We start from the raw sequence: 19,635 nt of genomic DNA, 5'->3' as shown, positions 1-19,635 counted from the left end.
TTTATTTACATTAGTAAGCTACAGGACATCGTCTTTCAAAACATGACCTGCGCGAAAGAGAGAGAAAAAAATTAATGCATCGTTGTACCCAGCACTTCTGAAAATGCACTTCCGAATGCGTCTCTGTCCCCAGCACATTTCAAACCAAACTGACGCCCATGGTCCTTATATATATATATATCAGGTAACATTTTGAATGCTGGGTACAATTAATGGTATAAGTTATCTCATACATCTATTTTTTAACTATTCTAAGTGTAACCAGTTTTTAACTATTTTAAGTGTCCACCCTTACAAACCTCCTCATTGAAACTGCCCCCTTTTCTGCTAAAAAACTAATAAAGTTAAACAATAGTGATTTATCAACCAACCAATGAGTGCACGGGAATGTTAACGAGCAGATCCTCTGTCACCAATTTCCCTGTAACAAGATACCCAGGTGATGAAAATCTGTGTTATTTTAAAAGCCCTTGCTTGAAGCCTAATTTTAGAAAGCATATAGAATGGTGATTGTTTAATCTGTTATCAAGATGACAGTTTCAAACTTTATGTTTTTGGTATTTTTGTGTCACCAACTGGTGCCCAATGGTAAATTTGTTTTCACCTTAGTGTAATGTTTCAAATGTTAAATACATATGTAACTTTTTGCTCTTTTTTTTTTTAACCTTACATCTTGTTTTTAGGTTTTACTTCTCCAGTTGGGCGTCATTTATACCAGACTGGTATTAAGCAACTATGTTTGAAGAGCAAAGGTTTGTAATTTTTATGTGGTTGTTAACATTATGCCTTTTTGTTTACACTATGCTTCCTTATGTTTGAAGATTGATGACTTGTATTGATGAGTTTTTAATGCCTTTTGTTTTCCAGGTGGCCCCTTGTCTTTTCCCTGTGTGAACAAACAATATCCAACACAGGCAGTGTTAGCGAAGTCTGAAATGGATGTCAATCTTTCTTTGAAGAATGCATCTAGGCTACCTATCCAAAAAGGTGACTTGTCAAGTCATCTTCATTTATATAGCGGTTTTAAAGGAGCTTTTCACCCATGGGAACATTCATCTTTATTGAAACTGGGTCATATATGAAGTCAAAATGTAAAATAATTTTTGAATTTGGTGCCTTCTTGACTGAGAAAAGACAGAAAGTAACTTTAGGGTGTGTTTGTATGAAAGAAAACCACTCCCACAATGCACCACATTGCAAAGCTCTGCAAGCCACTCCCACTAATCCAGAACGGTGTGTATGAGGTATCGGTCTATCAGAGAAATCACTCTTCCGTCTACAAAGCTAGCTAACCACCAGCACTTGAAATTTTCACAGACATTAAAGTTAGTTGGCGAACTCATTAGTGAATTACTCCTCGTTTGTATTTCTTTCGAAATGGTGAATTTTTGCATGGTACCGGGATGTTCAGTCAGAACATATGTGGTGAGGAACTTTGATGGTTCACAACACAAACGTCCGTGTCCTCGTCTGATTCAGAGATTTCGTCTAGGAGAAATTGGCATCGTTGAAATTCTTTGCAGCAGACGGACTCTATCTCTGTGTCCGTATGCGCACAGGCACCACCAGTCCGCCCCAGCTCGAGCCAGTCTGGGCTTCTCGTCCGCGACAGGCAAGTCTTCTGCCTCAGCTGCACTCTGCAGAAGCTGCCGGCGCCTCCTGTTCCTCCATCAGCCTCAGCTGCTCTTCGCTATATTGCGGCTTGTACAGATAGCCACGAACATCTGTTTTGAGCAACAGACTTTCAAAATCCTCTTCTTCCATATCATGTGTAGTTCCTTTAGCCATTCTCGTAAATTCCCATATGACTCCATAAGCGCTTGATAGCTTCCAAACAAGACGGTGGATATTTATTTTAGTTTCTGTAAGTTTAATCCCACCCACTGATCTGTAATAGGCCTGTAGGGTGAGTGGATCCCACCCCCTGGAATAATGAGAAGCTAGTGTTTGTAGTCTCATACACTATTCAATGAAATGTGACTTCCTGCTTCTGACACAAAATTACAATTTTTACGTCATTAGCAGGAAGTGAAAGACTTAAATAATTTTTTCTCCCATCACAGGGAAAAATAAAGGAAAAAAACACGACCATTATAATATGACTGATTTTCTAACAATACAAAGCTTAATGCAAATGGGTGAAGTGTCCCTTTAACAATGCAGATTGTTTCAAAGCAGCTTTACAGAGATAAACGTATAATTTAGAGATTGTTTTGGCTTTATTTTTTTATTTTTTGTGCTGATGCTATGAGGTTGACATTGACCATGAGGGAAGATAACTAAAGCTCTTTTTTTTTTCCTTTTTTTTTTTTTTTCACCAATTTTATTTAGGCATTGATGGGAATTTGCCCGAATCCAGCTCTCTCCCCCCTGAAGTTTCTGAGAAATTGATTGAGTCCAGCCCTGTCCCTGCTGAGGTTAATGGGAAGTTGAAGGAGTCCAGCTCTCTACCTGAAAAGGTTGATGTGAAGGAGTCCAGCCCTGTCCTAGCTAAAGAGTCCAGCTCTCTCCCTGAAAAGGTTGATGGGAACTTGACCGAATCCAGCTCCCTACCCCCTGAGGTTTCTGAGAAGTTGGAGTCCAGCCCTGTCCCAGCTAAAGAGTCCAGCCATGTTGATGGGAAGTTGCTGGAGTCACTCCATGTCCCCCTTGAGGTTGCTGAGAAGTTGATGGAATCCAGCTCTCTCCCCACCAAGGTTGATGGGAACTTGACTGAATCCAGCTCCCTCCCCTCTGAGGTTTATGAGAAGTTGGAGTCCAGCCCTGTCCCAGCTAAAGAGTCCAGCTATGTCCCCCCTGAGGTTGCTGGGAAGTTGATGGAATCCAGCTCTCTCCCCGCCAAGGTTGATGGGAACTTGACCGAATCCAGCTCCCTCCCCTCTGAGGTTTCTGAGAAGTTGGAGTCCAGCCCTGTCCCCCCTGAGGTTGCTGGAAACTTGATGGAATTCAGCGCCATCCCTGCTGAGGTTTCTGAAAAGTTGCTGGCGTCTAGCCCTGTCCCAGCTAAAGAGTCCAGCCATGTCCCCCCTGAGGTTGCTGGGAAGTTGATGGAATCCAGCTCTCTCCCCGCCAAGGTTGATGGGCACTTGACCGAATCCAGCTCCCTCCCCCCTGAGGTTTCTGAGAAGTTGCTGGAGTCCAGCCCTGTCCCAGCTAAAGAGTCCAGCTATGTCCCCCCTGAGGTTGCTGGGAAGTTGATGGAATCCAGCCCTGTCCCCTCTGAGGTTGCTGGAAAGTTGATGGAATCCAGCTCCATCCCTGCTGAGGTTTCTGAAAAGTTGCTGGAGTCTAGCCCTGTCCCAGCTAAAGAGTCCAGCCATGTCCCCGCAGAGGTTGATGGGAAGTTGCTGGTGTCCATCCATGCCCCTGTTGAACAGTACAGCTATTTCCCTGATGAGGTTGATGGGAAGTTGCTTGAGTCTATCCATGTCCCAGCTACAGAGTTCAGCCATTTCCCTATTGTACATTCCAGCCATGTCCCTGTTGAGGTTGATGGGAAGTTGATGGAATCCAGGTCCCTCCCCGCTATCCATGTCCCAGCTACAGAGTCCAGCCATGCCCCTGTTGAGGTTGATGGGAACTTGATGGAATCCAGCTCCCTCCCTGCCAAGGTTGATGGACACTTGACGGAATCCAGCTCCCTCCCCGCTGAGGGTTCTGAGAAGTTGCTTGAGTCCAGCCCTGTCCCCACTGATGTTGACGGGAAATTGATGGAGTATAGCCCTGTCCCAGCTAAAGAGTCCAGCCATGTCCCCACTGAGGTTGATGGGACGATGACGGAGTCCAGTCATGTCCCCACTGAGGTTGATGGGAAGATGACGGAGTCCAGTCATGTCCCCCCCGAGGTTGCTGGGAAGTTGATCGAATCCAGCTCTCTCCCTGCCAAGGTTGATGGGAACTTGACCGAATCCAGCTCCCTCTCCCCTGAGGTTTCTGAGAAGTTGATGGAATCCAGCCCTGTCCCAGCTAAAGAGTCCTGCCATGTCCCCGCAGAGGTTGATGGGAAGTTGCTGGAGTCCATCCATGTCCCAGTTACAGAGTCCAGCCATGCCCCTGTTGAGCAGTCCAGCTATTTCCCTGCTGAAGTTGATGGGAAGTTGCTGGAGTCCAGCCCTGTCCCAGCTAAAGAGTCCAACCATGCCCCCCCTGAGGTTGCTGGGAAGTTGATGGAATCCAGCACTGTCCCAGCTAAGGAGTGCAGCCATGTCCCCGCAGAGGTTGATGGGAAGTTGCTGGAGTCCATCCATGCCCCTGTTGAACAGTACAGCTATTTCCCTGATGAGGTTGATGGGAAGTTGCTTGAGTCTATCCATGTCCCAGCTACAGAGTTCAGCCATTTCCCTATTGTACAGTCCAGCTATATCCCTGATGAGGTTGATGGGAAGTTGCTGGAGGCTATCCATGTCCCAGCTACAGAGTCCAGCCATGCCCCTGTTGAGGTTGATGGCCATTTGACGGAATCCAGCTCCCTCCCCGCTGAGGGTTCTGAGAAGTTGCTGGAGTCCAGCCCTGTCCCCACTGATGTTGATGGGAAATTGATGGAGTCTAGCCCTGTCCCAGCTAAAGAGTCCAGCCATGTCCCCACTGAGGTTGATGGGAAGATGACGGAGTCCAGTCATGTCCCCCCCGAGGTTGCTGGGAAGTTGATAGAATCCAGCTCTCTCCCTGCCAAGGTTGATGGGAACTTGACCGAATCCAGCTCCCTCCCCCCTGAGGTTTCTGAGAAGTTGATGGAATCCAGCCCTGTCCCAGCTAAAGAGTGCAGCCATGTCCCCGCAAAGGTTGATGGGAAGTTGCTGGAGTCCATCCATGTCCCAGCTACAGAGTCCAGCCATGCCCCTGTTGAGCAGTCCAGCTATTTCCCTACTGAGGTTGATGGGAAGTTGCTGGAGGCCATCCATGTCCCAGCTACAGAGTCCAGCCATGTCCCTGTTGAGGTTGATGGGAAGTTGATGGAATCCAGCTCCTTCCCCGCCGTCCATGTCCCAGCTAAAATGTCCAGCCCTGTCCCCGCTGAGGTTGAAGGGAAATTGCTTGAGTCCATCCATGTCCCCGCTGAGATTGATGGGAAGTTGCTGGAGTCCAGCCATGTCCCCGCTGAAGTTGATGGGAAGTTGCTGGAGTCCAGCCATGTCCCTGCTGAAGTTGATGGGAAGTTGCTGGAGTCCAGCCATGTCCCTGCTGAAGTTGATGGGAAGTTGCTGGAGTCCAGCCCAATCCCAGCTAAAGAGTGCAGCCATGTCCCCACTGAGGTTGATGGGAAGTTGCTGGAGTCCATCCATGTCCCCGCTGAGGTTGGTGGGAAGTTGCTGGAGTCCATCCATGTCCCCCCTGAGGTTGCTGGGAAGTTGATGGAATCCAGCTCTCTCCCCACCAAGGTTGAATCCAGCTCATTCCCCTCTGAGGTTCCTGAGAAGTTTCTGGAGTCCCTGCATGTCCCAGCTAAAGAGTGCAGCCATGTCCCCACTGAGGTTGATGGGAAGTTGCTGGAGTCCCTTCATATCCCTGCTGAGGTTAATGGGAAGTTGCTGGAGTCCCTGCATGTCCCTGCTGAGGTTGATGGGAAGTTGCTGGAGTCCAGCCCTGTCCCAGATAAAGAGTGCAGCCATGTCCCCACAGAGGTTGATGGGAAGTTGCTGGAGTCCATCCATGTCCCAGCTACAGAGTCCAGCCTTTTCCCTGTTGAACAGTCCAGCGACATCCCTGCTGAGGTTGATGGGAAGTTCCTGAATTCACTCCATGTCCCTGTTGATGGGAAGTCGCTGGAGTCACTCCATGTCCCTGCTGAGGTTGAGGGGAAGTTGAGTGAGTCCATCCGTGTCCCCACTGAGGTTGATGGGAAGTTGCCTAAGTCCAGCCATGTCCCCACTGAGGTTGATGGGAAGTTGCCTGAGTCCAGCCATGTCCCCCCTGAGGTTGCTGGGAGGTTGATGGAATCCAGCTCTCTCCCCACCAAGGTTGATGGGAACTTGACTGAATCCAGCTCCATCAACTTCTCAGGAACCTCAGAGGGGAGGGTGTCCAGCCCTGTCCCAGCTAAAGAGTGCATCCATGACCCCGCAGAGGTTGATGGGAAGTTGCCGGAGTCCAGCTATGTCCCAGCTAAAGAGTGCAGCCATGTCCATGCTGAGGTTGATGGGAAGTTGCCGGAGCCCAGCCATGTCCCCACTGAGGTTGACGGGAAGTTGCTGGAGTCCATCCATGTCCCTGCTGAGGTTGATGGGAAGTTGCTGGAGTCCATCCATGTCCCTGCTGAGGTTAAGAAGTTGCCTGAGGTTGCTGTCCCAGCTAAGGAGTGCAGCAATGTCCCCACTGAGGTTGATGGGAAGATGACTGTGTGCATATGCTCTAAAATCTCAAACAGATCTAGTAAAACTCTAAGTATGCCACTCTCTGATCTTGTTTTTAGTCAATAAAACCAGTTATCTTTTTCAAAGTGCTGCTTTTTATTTATTAATCTTCCACATAATGAACGTCATGTAAATCACCTGTTCAAAACTATTTCAACAAGGTGATTTCATGTCATTATAAAGGTCTAAGTTTACTTTGTGTTCTTTGTCATTTCTATTCTAAAGGGGAATTTACACAAGTTTTTTTTTCCTTATAAGGGAGACTTTTTGGAAAGTTGAGAGCTAAAATATACATTTGTAAAAAACGGTCATCTGTGTACATGTTCAGAATCATGCAAGTTTTTTTATTTCATTTCAATAATTTATTGCCATGTCAACAAGTTGATAGGAATTTGTCTTGGTACAACTCTCAGACATAAATGGCCTAAAGACAGACAACACAAGTACAAAAATAATAACAATACCCAGCAAACAGTTAAACAGTAGACCAAACCCCGCAGACATTAAAGAGACAATACCCCTCGGCAAAGAAAGTGCACAGTGCATACAGTTGGTACAATGCTGCTAGCAGTCAGTGCAAATTCAGATGTCTGATAGCCTGAGGGTAAGTGCTGTCTCTGAAACGTGATGTGGAAGTCTTAATGCTCCTATATCTTCTTCCTGATGGGAGGAGATTAAAGAGATTGTGAGCAGGGTGAGAGTGGTCAGCTATGATGTTTTTAGCCTTTCTGATTATTCTGGTGGAGAAAAGTGAAGAAAGTGAAGGGAGGCTACAGCCTATGATTTTTGATGCTCTGTGTACTACTCTTTCCATCCTAGTTTTGTCCTGAGTGGTTGTGTGACCGAACCAGACAAGCATGGAAAGTGAGCACGCTTTCAATAGTTGACCTATAGAAGTGGGTCATGGCAACTCGGCTGACTCTGAATTTTTTGAGCTGCCGCAGAAAATGGAGTCGCTGGTGAGCTTTACTGATCTTAATATTGGTGTTGAGCTCCCATGATAAAGATTCCTGGATTGTGGTCCCAAGGAACTGGAATGAAGTGACCCTCTCCACCTCCACCCCATTAATGGAGAGCGTAGGGAGGGGACTAGGGGTCCTTCTAAAATCTACTACCAGTTCCTTGGTTTTTGTGATGTTAAGTGTTAAGTCAAAGCTTTCACACCATTTCACCAGCCCCTCCACCTCTCTGCGGTAGTCAGACTCATCCTCGTTGCCAATAAGAACAACTACAGAGGTATCGTCTACAAACTTAAACAACAAAACTGAACTGGTGTGTGATTGACAGAAATGTGTGTATAAAGAGTACAGAAGTGGGGAAAGGACGCAGCCCTGAGGGGCGCCAGTGTTCAAGAACTTTGACTGAAACGTAATCACCCATTTTGACCACCTGCTTCCTATCGCATAGAAAGTTGAAAATCCATTTGCAGAGTGATGTTCTAACACCTAGCTCCTGTAGAGTGTTAATCAGCTTTACAGGAATGATGGTGTTGAACGCAGAGCTAAAGTCCACAAAGAGGACACATGTACTTATGACAAGTACTTGGCAACCAAAACCTCAATGGTGGACTGACAAACTGTTTGTGCTTTTAAAGTTGCAGAGTTTGTTAATGCTTCTCCAGCGAAGTGTAGATTTATTGCACCCCTCCCACAACCAGGTTTATTTAAACGTGTGGAAGAAGGCTTGTGTGCAGGAATAGTGTTTTCTTACAAAGTGACATCTGGGGTATTTTTGGTGCCAATCAACTGCTGGAGGATGATGGAGTCTCCATCTTAAGTTTTGACACTGGAATTTGTAGTTGAGAGAATATCCACAAATGTGAAGTCACAGAGAGAAATGTTTCAAGTTGCAAACGTGTAGTTTTCTCTCCCACAAACAAGTTTCAAATTCTGCATTGCAGGTGCACAAATTCTATTCTACAAATCAAGAAATCCATACGCTTACATTTTTGCTGCAGTTAAAATGGTGCAAAACGCATTCACACACCCGCATCAAAAAATGTGAAGTCATGGAGAAATTTTGATTATCCACAAATCAGTATGTGACCATTAGAGTTGGAAACTTGTAGAATATTTTCTCACAAATTTCTTGGATATTTTTCTTGCACAAACACGACTACATAACTACAACTGTTTGAATACTGCGACGAGTCTCAAACACTGTTTTTCGCTTTCAAGTGATACGTTTTGCGTGCTCTCCCTTTTGCACCATTGGTCTGTGTGAAATGTGGAGCAAAAGTGAGTTGTCAATCTGTAGAGGCAGTGGGCGGAGCCTACATGAATATTCATGAGTGTCCCGGGCATACTCATGGAACTGATCATTTTAGTTCACACTCCTCGTTTCTCAGGAGGTTTAATGGATTATTTAAAAAAAGCTGAATATAGTTTCTGTGCAAACTTAAACTACAATTGTTTATCGTTTCGTTTCCCTCAATTATTGATGAGGCTCCAGTGGGCGTGACAGACTGCGCACATATATATAGTTATATCGATATATAAAGCGCTATTAAAACAAAGGAATGTTAATTTTATTCTAATATATAGCTATATAATTCTCCTCACATATTGAGACAGGACGTTTTCTATGCTATAATGTATTCCTATAATAAAAGACATGTATGATATATCATCTTTCACGTAATGTGGAAGCAAAATGACTAAACAAAAATAGCCATGTTATCTTTGCAAGCACAGACTGTATTTAATTAAATCAGTCTTTTTATTATATAATTAGCATCAAAGAAACAATATACTGTTTTGAGAATCAACTCCATCAAATACATGTCTTTTATTATAGAAATACATTATAGCATAGAAAACCTCCTGTCTCAGTATGTGAGATTTATATAGCTATATATTAGAATAAAATTAACATTGTTTTAATAGCGCTTTATATATCGATATAACTATATATATATGTGCGCAGTCTGTCACGCCCACTGGAGCCTCATCAATAATTGAGGGAAACGAAACGATAAACAATTGTAGTTTAAGTTTGCGCAGAAACTATATTCAGCTTTTTTAAATAATCCATTAAACCCCCTGAGAAACGAAGAGCGTGAACTAAAATGATCAGTTCCATGGGCATGCCCGGGACACTCATGAATATTCATGTAGGCTCCGCCCACTGCCTCTACAGATTCACAACTCACTTTTGCTCAGGGAGAGCACGCGAAACTTGTCACTTGAAAGCGATAAAGTGTTTGAGATTCATCGCAGCAGATTCAAACAGTTGTAGTTATTTACTTGTGTTTGTGCTAGAAAAATATCCAAGAAATTTGTAAGAAAATATTCTACAAGTTTCCAACTCTAATTGAATGAAGTCACATACTGATTTGCGGATAATCAATTTCTCCATGACTTTTGGAATGGACTTTTTTTGATGCAGGTGTGTGAATGCATTTTGCACCATTTTCACTGCAGCAAAAATGTAAGCGTATGAGTTTCTTGATTTGTAGAATAGAATTTGTGAAAGAATTTGAAACTTGTTTGTGGGAGAGAAAACTACATATTTGCAACTTGAAACATTTCTCTCTGTGACTTCACATGTGTGAATATGCTCTCAACTACAAACTCCACTGTCACAGGTAAAACTTAAGATTGAGACTCCATCTTCCCATCAACCTCCAGCTGTTGATTGGCACCAAAAATACCCCAGATGTCACTTTGTAAGAAAACACTATGCCTGCACACAAGCCTTCTTCCACATTTAAATAATGCGCCTCTCCTGGTTGTAGGAGTGGTGCAATAGATCTACACTTTGCTGGAGAAGCATTAATAAACTCTGCATCTTTAAAAGCACAAACAGTTTGTCAGTCCACCATTGAGGTTTTGGTTGCCAAGTACTTGTTCAGATTCATGCTAGTTTTTTTTATGACATGTACACAGATTACCGTTTTTTACAAATGTACATTTTAGCTCTCATTTAGTTCAACTAGTTCAGGCACCCTAAACACTGTTGGCATGAAAAATGGACAGCCAAGATGATTAAGTCTCCCTTGTTATGAAAAAAAACACAAAAAAAAACACTTGTAATTTCTATTCTAAAAGGGAATTTACACAAGGAAAACTTAGACCTTTATAATGACATGAAATCACCTTGTTGGAATAGTTTTGAACAGATGATTTGCATGACGTTCATTATGTGGCAGATTAATAAATAAAGAAGCACTTTGAAAAAGATAACTGGTTTTATTGACTAAAAACAAGATCGGAGAGTGGCATACTTAGAGTTTTACTAGATCTGTTTGAGATTTTAGAGCATATGCACACAGTCATCTTCCCATCAACCTCAGTGGGGACATGGCTGCACTCTTTAGCTGGGACTGCAACCTCAGGCAACTTCTTATCAACCTCAGCAGGGACATGGATGGACTCCAGCAACTTCCCATCAACCTCAGCAGGGACATGGAGAGACTCCAGCAACTTCCCGTCAACCTCAGTGGGGACATGGCTGGAGTTAGGCAACTTCACACCAACCTCAGCAGGGACATGGCTGGACTCAGGCAACTTCCCATCAACCTCAAAGGGGATATGGCTGGACTCAGGCAACTTCCCATTAACCTCAGCAGGGACATGGCTGGACTCAGGCAACTTCCCATCAACCTCAGTGGGGACATAGCTGGACTCCGGCAACTTCCCATAAACCTCAGCATGGACATGGCTGCACTCTTTAGCTGGGACATGGCTGGACTCCGGCAACTTCCCATCAACCTCAGTGGGGACATGGCTGCACTCCAGCAACTTCCCATCAACTTCAGCAGGGACATGGCTGGACTCCAGCAGCTTCCCATCAACTTCAGCGGGGACATGGCTGGACTCCCGCAACTTCCCAGCAGGGACATAGAGTGTTGCCAGCAACTTCCCATCAACTTCAGCAGGGACATGGCTGGACTCCAGCAACTTCCCATCAACCTCAGCAGGGACATGGAGAGACTCCAGCAACTTCCCGTCAACCTCAGTGGGGACATGGCTGGAGTTAGGCAACTTCACACCAACCTCAGCAGGGACATGGCTGGACTCAGGCAACTTCCCATCAACCTCAAAGGGGATATGGCTGGACTCAGGCAACTTCCCATTAACCTCAGCAGGGACATGGCTGGACTCAGGCAACTTCCCATTAACCTCAGTGGGGACATAGCTGGACTCCGGCAACTTCCCATAAACCTCAGCATGGACATGGCTGCACTCTTTAGCTGGGACATGGCTGGACTCCGGCAACTTCCCATCAACCTCAGTGGGGACATGGCTGCACTCCAGCAACTTCCCATCAACTTCAGCAGGGACATGGCTGGACTCCAGCAGCTTCCCATCAACTTCAGTGGGGACATGGCTGGACTCCCGCAACTTCCCAGCAGGGACATAGAGTGTTGCCAGCAACTTCCCATCAACTTCAGCAGGGACATGGCTGGACTCCAGCAACTTCCCATCAACTTCAGCAGGGACACGGATGGTCTCCAGCAACTTCCCATCAACTTCAGCAGGGACATGGCTGGACTCCAGCAACTTCCCATCAACTTCAGCAGGGACATGGCTGGACTCCAGCAACTTCCCATCAACATCAATGGGGACATGGCTGGACTCCAGCAACTTCCCATCAACCTCAGCGGGGACATGGCTGGACTCCAGCAACTTCCCATCAACTTCAGCAGGGACATGGCTGGACACCAGCAACTTCCCATCAACTTCAGTGGGGACATGGCTGGACTCCAGCAACTTCCCATCAATCTCAGCGGGGACATGGAGTGACTCCAGCAACTTCCCATCAACCTCAGCGGGGACATGGCTGCACTCTTTAGCTGGGACTGGGCTGGACTCCAGCAACTTCCCATCAACCTCAGCAGGGACATGCAGGGACTCCAGCAACTTCCCATCAACCTCAGCAGGGACATGGAGGGACTCCAGCAACTTCCCATTAAACTCAGCAGGGATATGAAAGGACTCCAGCAACTTCCCATCAACCTCAGTGGGGACATGGCTGGACTCCAGCAACTTCCCATCAATCTCAGCGGGGACATGGAGTGACTCCAGCAACTTCCCATCAACCTCAGCGGGGACATGGCTGCACTCTTTAGCTGGGACTGGGCTGGACTCCAGCAACTTCCCATCAACCTCAGCAGGGACATGCAGGGACTCCAGCAACTTCCCATCAACCTCAGCAGGGACATGGAGGGACTCCAGCAACTTCCCATTAAACTCAGCAGGGATATGAAGGGACTCCAGCAACTTCCCATCAACCTCAGTGGGGACATGGCTGCACTCTTTAGCTGGGACAGGGCTGGACTCACTCCCCTCTGAGGCTCCTGAGAAGTTGATGGAGCAGGATTCAGTCAAGTTCCCATCAACCTTGGTGGGGAGAGAGCTGGATTCCATCAACTTCCTAGCAACCTCAGGGGGGACATGAAGTGACTCCAGCAACTTCCCATCAACCTCAGCGGGGACATGGATGGACTCCAGCAACTTCCAATCAACCTTGGTGGGGAGAGAGCTGGATTCCATCACCTTTACAGCAACCTCAGCGGGGACATGACTGGACTCCGTCATCTTCCCATCAACCTCAGCGGGGACATGGATGGACCCCAGCAATTTCCCTTCAACCTCAGCGGGGACATGGCTGGACTCCAGCAACTTCTCAGAACCCTCAGCCGGGAGGGAGCTGGATTCCGTCAAGTTTCCATCAACCTTGGCGAGGAGGGAGCTGGATTCCATCAACTTCCCATCAACCTCAACAGGGACATGGCTGAACTCTGTAGCTGGGACATGGATGGCCTCCAGCAACTTCCCATGAACCTTAGCAGGGATATAGCTGGACTGTACAACAGGGACATGGCTGAACTCTGTAGCTGGGACGTGGATGGACTGCAGCAACTTCCCATCAACCTCTGCAGGGACATGGCTGCACTCTTTAGCTGGGACAGGGCTGGACTCCAGCAACTTCCCATCAACCTCTGTGGGGACATGGCTGCATGCTTTAGCTGGGACAGGGCTGGATTCCATCAACTTCTCTGAAACCTCAGGGGGGAGAGAGCTGGATTCTATCAACTTCCCATCAACCTCAGTGAGGACATGGCTGGACTCTTTAGCTGGGACAGGGCTTGACTCCAGCAACTTCTCAGAAACCTCAGGGGGGAGGGAGCTGGATTCAGTCAAGTGCCCATAAACCTTGGCAGGGAAAGAGCTGGATTCGATCAACTTCCCAGCAACCTCAGGGGGAACATGGCTGGACTCTTTAGCTGGGATAGGGCTTGACTCCAGCAACTTTTCAGAAACCTCATCAGGGATGGAGCTGGATTCTGTCAAGTTTCCAGCAACCTCAGGGGGGACAGGGCCGGATTCCATCAACTCCCCAGCAACCTCAGGGGGGGCATGGCTGGACTCTTTAGCTGGGACAGGGCTGGACTCCAACTTCTCAGGAACCTCAGAGGGGAGGGAGCTGGATTCAGTCAAGTTCCCATCAACCTTAAAGGGGAGAGAGCTGGATTCAATCAACTTCCCAGCAACCTCATGGGGGACATGGAGTGACTCCAGCAACTTCCCATCAACATGGCTGGACTCCAACTTCTCAGAAACCTCATCAGGGATGGAGCTGGATTCCATCAACTTCCCAGCAACCTCATGGGGGACATGACTGGACTCCATCATCATTCCATCAACCTCAGTGGGGACATGGCTGGACTCTTTAGCTGGGACAGGGCTTGACTCCAGCAACTTTTCAGAAACCTCAGCAGGGATGGAGCTGGATTCTGTCAAGTTCCCATCAACCTTGACAAGGAGAGAGCTGGATTCTATCAACTTCACAGCAACCTCAGGGGGGACAAGACTGGACTCCGTCATCTTCCCATCAACCTCAGTGGGGACATGGCTGGACTCTTTAGCTGGGACAGGGCTTGACTCCAGCAACTTTTCAGAAACCTCAGCAGGGATGGAGCTGGATTCCGTCAAATTTCCAACAACCTCAGGGGGGATATGGCTGGACTCTTTAGCTGGGACAGGGCTGGACTCCAGCAACTTCTCAGAAACCTCAGGGGGAAGGGAGCTGTATTCGGTCAAGTTCCCATCAACCTTGGCGGGGAGAGAGCTGGATTCAATCAACTTCCCAGCAACCTCAGGGGGGACATGGCTGGACTCTTTAGCTAGGACAGGGCTGGACTCCAGCAACTTCCCATCAATCTCAGCGGGGACATGGAGTGACTCCAGCAACTTCCCATCAACCTCAGCGGGGACATGGCTGCACTCTTTAGCTGGGACTGGGCTGGACTCCAGCAACTTCCCATCAACCTCAGCAGGGACATGCAGGGACTCCAGCAACTTCCCATCAACCTCAGCAGGGACATGGAGGGACTCCAGCAACTTCCCATTAAACTCAGCAGGGATATGAAAGGACTCCAGCAACTTCCCATCAACCTCAGTGGGGACATGGCTGGACTCCAGCAACTTCCCATCAATCTCAGCGGGGACATGGAGTGACTCCAGCAACTTCCCATCAACCTCAGCGGGGACATGGCTGCACTCTTTAGCTGGGACTGGGCTGGACTCCAGCAACTTCCCATCAACCTCAGCAGGGACATGCAGGGACTCCAGCAACTTCCCATCAACCTCAGCAGGGACATGGAGGGACTCCAGCAACTTCCCATTAAACTCAGCAGGGATATGAAGGGACTCCAGCAACTTCCCATCAACCTCAGTGGGGACATGGCTGCACTCTTTAGCTGGGACAGGGCTGGACTCACTCCCCTCTGAGGTTCCTGAGAAGTTGATGGAGCAGGATTCAGTCAAGTTCCCATCAACCTTGGTGGGGAGAGAGCTGGATTCCATCAACTTCCTAGCAACCTCAGGGGGGACATGAAGTGACTCCAGCAACTTCCCATCAACCTCAGCGGGGACATGGATGGACTCCAGCAACTTCCAATCAACCTTGGTGGGGAGAGAGCTGGATTCCATCACCTTTACAGCAACCTCAGCGGGGACATGACTGGACTCCGTCATCTTCCCATCAACCTCAGCGGGGACATGGATGGACCCCAGCAATTTCCCTTCAACCTCAGCGGGGACATGGCTGGACTCCAGCAACTTCTCAGAACCCTCAGCCGGGAGGGAGCTGGATTCCGTCAAGTTTCCATCAACCTTGGCGAGGAGGGAGCTGGATTCCATCAACTTCCCATCAACCTCAACAGGGACATGGCTGAACTCTGTAGCTGGGACATGGATGGCCTCCAGCAACTTCCCATGAACCTTAGCAGGGATATAGCTGGACTGTACAACAGGGACATGGCTGAACTCTGTAGCTGGGACGTGGATGGACTGCAGCAACTTCCCATCAACCTCTGCAGGGACATGGCTGCACTCTTTAGCTGGGACAGGGCTGGACTCCAGCAACTTCCCATCAACCTCTGTGGGGACATGGCTGCATGCTTTAGCTGGGACAGGGCTGGATTCCATCAACTTCTCTGAAACCTCAGGGGGGAGAGAGCTGGATTCTATCAACTTCCCATCAACCTCAGTGAGGACATGGCTGGACTCTTTAGCTGGGACAGGGCTTGACTCCAGCAACTTCTCAGAAACCTCAGGGGGGAGGGAGCTGGATTCAGTCAAGTGCCCATAAACCTTGGCAGGGAAAGAGCTGGATTCGATCAACTTCCCAGCAACCTCAGGGGGAACATGGCTGGACTCTTTAGCTGGGATAGGGCTTGACTCCAGCAACTTTTCAGAAACCTCATCAGGGATGGAGCTGGATTCTGTCAAGTTTCCAGCAACCTCAGGGGGGACAGGGCCGGATTCCATCAACTCCCCAGCAACCTCAGGGGGGGCATGGCTGGACTCTTTAGCTGGGACAGGGCTGGACTCCAACTTCTCAGGAACCTCAGAGGGGAGGGAGCTGGATTCAGTCAAGTTCCCATCAACCTTAAAGGGGAGAGAGCTGGATTCAATCAACTTCCCAGCAACCTCATGGGGGACATGGAGTGACTCCAGCAACTTCCCATCAACATGGCTGGACTCCAACTTCTCAGAAACCTCATCAGGGATGGAGCTGGATTCCATCAACTTCCCAGCAACCTCATGGGGGACATGACTGGACTCCATCATCATTCCATCAACCTCAGTGGGGACATGGCTGGACTCTTTAGCTGGGACAGGGCTTGACTCCAGCAACTTTTCAGAAACCTCAGCAGGGATGGAGCTGGATTCTGTCAAGTTCCCATCAACCTTGACAAGGAGAGAGCTGGATTCTATCAACTTCACAGCAACCTCAGGGGGGACAAGACTGGACTCCGTCATCTTCCCATCAACCTCAGTGGGGACATGGCTGGACTCTTTAGCTGGGACAGGGCTTGACTCCAGCAACTTTTCAGAAACCTCAGCAGGGATGGAGCTGGATTCCGTCAAATTTCCAACAACCTCAGGGGGGATATGGCTGGACTCTTTAGCTGGGACAGGGCTGGACTCCAGCAACTTCTCAGAAACCTCAGGGGGAAGGGAGCTGTATTCGGTCAAGTTCCCATCAACCTTGGCGGGGAGAGAGCTGGATTCAATCAACTTCCCAGCAACCTCAGGGGGGACATGGCTGGACTCTTTAGCTAGGACAGGGCTGGACTCCAACTTCTCAGAAACCTCAGGGGGGAGGGAGCTAGATTCGGTCAAGTTCCCATCAACCTTGGCAGGGAGAGAGCTGGATTCTATCAACTTCACAGCAACCTCAGGGGGGACATGGCTGCACTCTTTAGCTGGGACATGGCTGGACTCCAGCAACTTCCCATCAACCTCAGCGGGGACATGGCTGCACTCTTTAGCTGGGACAGGGCTGGACTCACTCCCCTCTGAGGTTTCTGCAAGCAGTGCACAAATCAAAGTTGTTTGTCATGAATATTACACTGCTAAAAATGATTTTCTTTCTTAGTATCTTAACATTCTTAAATCAAGATACATTTACTTGAGAATCAAAATGAATTTAGATTCTTTAGGGTCTTCATGTAAAGTTTGTAACATACTTTGTTAAAATTCCTCAAAATGGTTGTGTAAAACAACACCCTTTTTACCTCCCTAAAAACAGCTGTTCACAGCGACCCGTTTCGGTGCTATCTCTTTGAATAATAATGAGCAACTGCTCACCTCACCCCTCTCTTCCTTGTTCGACTTGAACCGGCTCTGCACAGACCGATCGGTGAATGACATCAAAGTACCGCGAGAGCGGATAGAAAGTAGGCGGCTCCTTATACTTTTGAATTGCTCTCACGGTACTTTGATGTCATAAACCGATCGGCCTGTGCAACGCCGGTTCAAGTCGAACAAGCCTATAAAGTGCTGCCTTGGCGGACAGTATACAAAAGGCTGAGGGCGGAAATATGCTAATACAGGACAGTCCATCAGTGGTTGTGTTTAGACTTTTTGAGGATAAAAAAAAAGGGGTGAATGGAATTTTTCATTTTTATGGTGGTTGTGTCCATACACTGCAAAGACACATTTATATGCAAACACCATAAGTGAACTTTGCATCTGACGACCCCTTTAAGTCTTGTTCAGCATAAACTCATTTTGATGATTTTTTTCAGACAACAAGAGCAAATTCTGCCAGTGGAGTCAGAAAAATAAACTTGTTTTCGTCACAGACTTTTACTGAGATTGGAGAGCCGAGCATATTAGTATAAAGTACTCCCCTTCGGGTTTTCCCTGTCACCGTGCATCTTACACGATGTCCTACTACAGGGAAAGGGCATCTGAATACTGAAGGGCATCTGAACGACTGGATGAAATTGTTCCGCTTGAGAAATCAGGTCTGTGTTCAAAAGGACAAGAGCCGTCTCTTTTATGTTGTGGAGTAAAGACTCTGTGTGGAGTGGAGTTAGACTCGGTGTCACTGACTGTCTTACTGCAGAGTGCACTCAGTCAGTGTTGTGATGCCGAACTCGATCAGGGGAGCAATGGCGGTCCAGTTTCAAAGGCTCCTGGGTCATATGGCATATGTGAGTCCACAGTCAAGCCACAGGGGTTGTGAAGCACACGATACTGTTTCAGCATTGGCTTCAGACTCCAGTCCTGAGATGGCCATGGCACCACGGCAGAAATCTGGTCCTAGTCTGGTCCTAGCCAGATCCTGCATTTCTACTGACTGGTGTTGTTTTAGAGCAAGTCTTCAGGCACGTTGTGGTCAGAACAGTCACTAAGGTGCCGTATGCACCGGGCACTGAGTTTCAGGAGCATTTTTAAATCTCTCTCACTGACCTTGATTTTGCAGTTGCACAACTCTTCTGAGTGTACTTTACTGTAACATGCTTTTCATTTAGAGTTTTTTACTTTAACATTTTTGGCTTTTGCAGTTGGGTTACTGTATTTTTACAGTATGCAAGTGCTGAATATACAGACATTCGATAGGCCTGCTATACAATATTCAGTACAGTACTAAACTTGCAGTGCATACAGTATACAATTTATTCACCTTACTACTGTAATTTGTCATTACTAGATATTTTTACGTTATTGCAAAATTTGTTTACTTTGTTTCAATATACTTTTTTCTGTAACTGCATGCTTTGGATTCTGTGTTCTCCGATTTTTGGATGTAGTGTCTAATGAATGATCTGCAGTGTTTATATATTGATCTGAAGTCAAGTCAAGTCAAGCCATCTTCATTTATTTAGCGCTTTTAACAATGATTGTCTCAAAGCGGCTTTACAGTGATAAACGGATAATTTAAGGTAACAGATTGTTTTGGCTTTATAGCGATTCTTGAATAAAGATATTTTCCAGCTAAAGTTAGTTTTGATTGATTCACTTCCGTCGCAAGGATCATTAGTTATTAAATTAGGGGCCGCTAAGACGACACCGGTCTCTCTACACAGACTTTAAACGCGAACCTGTGAGAAACACTGATGGCGCTCACGTGCGCATTAAGAATTAATTCTATAGTTATGCGTATTTGAATATATGTGAGCAGGTTTGTAATTCCCTACAAACCAAGCCTTAACAAACTACTTGTCTGGCCTTAAAATTTTGAAACAGAATTTTATCACTCCGGGGTAGATACGCGAAACCAAAATGATCTATACAACACTTTATCTGTAGAGTGGTAAAGGGATCCTTCAGAGGGGAAACCATTGTGTGATTTTGAGCACAGGTAAAATGGGTTTGAGGCAATTGTTTGAAGAGTCTGACTGGTGACTGGTGACCCACTGTTTGTTATTTGGGAAAGAGCATTCAGTTGTTGTTGGTATAACACTGTCCACACAGAAGTTTATATATCCAGTGACCAGTGTTGGGTGTAACGCGTTACGCGTGCTGAAAGTAACTGAAAG

General features: G+C 47.2%; 1 protein-coding gene across 4 annotated transcripts; it reads left to right on the top strand.

Annotated features, from left to right (window-relative positions):
• Positions 1-489: 489 nt before the first annotated feature.
• Positions 490-6,551, top strand: LOC306991982 (uncharacterized protein). Of its 4 annotated transcripts, XM_079600325.1 has the most exons (7): positions 490-588; positions 684-752; positions 868-987; positions 2,332-3,761; positions 3,804-5,294; positions 5,443-5,651; positions 6,116-6,545. In XM_079600325.1, exons 1-7 carry the CDS (start codon positions 531-533, stop codon positions 6,414-6,416), a joined length of 3,678 nt encoding a protein of 1,225 aa, XP_079456451.1. In that variant the 5' UTR covers positions 490-530; the 3' UTR covers positions 6,417-6,545. The 4 variants fall into 4 exon arrangements, with proteins under 4 accessions (XP_079456451.1, XP_079456452.1, XP_079456450.1 ...); XM_079600326.1 differs by lacking the exon at positions 5,443-5,651 and having other exon boundaries at positions 2,332-5,252; positions 6,001-6,433; XM_079600324.1 differs by having other exon boundaries at positions 3,804-6,427.
• The last annotated feature ends 13,084 nt before the right edge of the window (positions 6,552-19,635 follow it).

The sequence above is a fragment of the Phoxinus phoxinus genome (genome assembly GCF_949152265.1).
Source record: "Phoxinus phoxinus genome assembly, chromosome: 23".
In the NCBI taxonomy this organism is placed as follows: Eukaryota; Metazoa; Chordata; class Actinopteri; order Cypriniformes; family Leuciscidae; genus Phoxinus; species Phoxinus phoxinus.
Note: the sequence above shows the minus strand (reverse complement) of the source record. Positions and strands in the feature narration are given on the sequence as shown.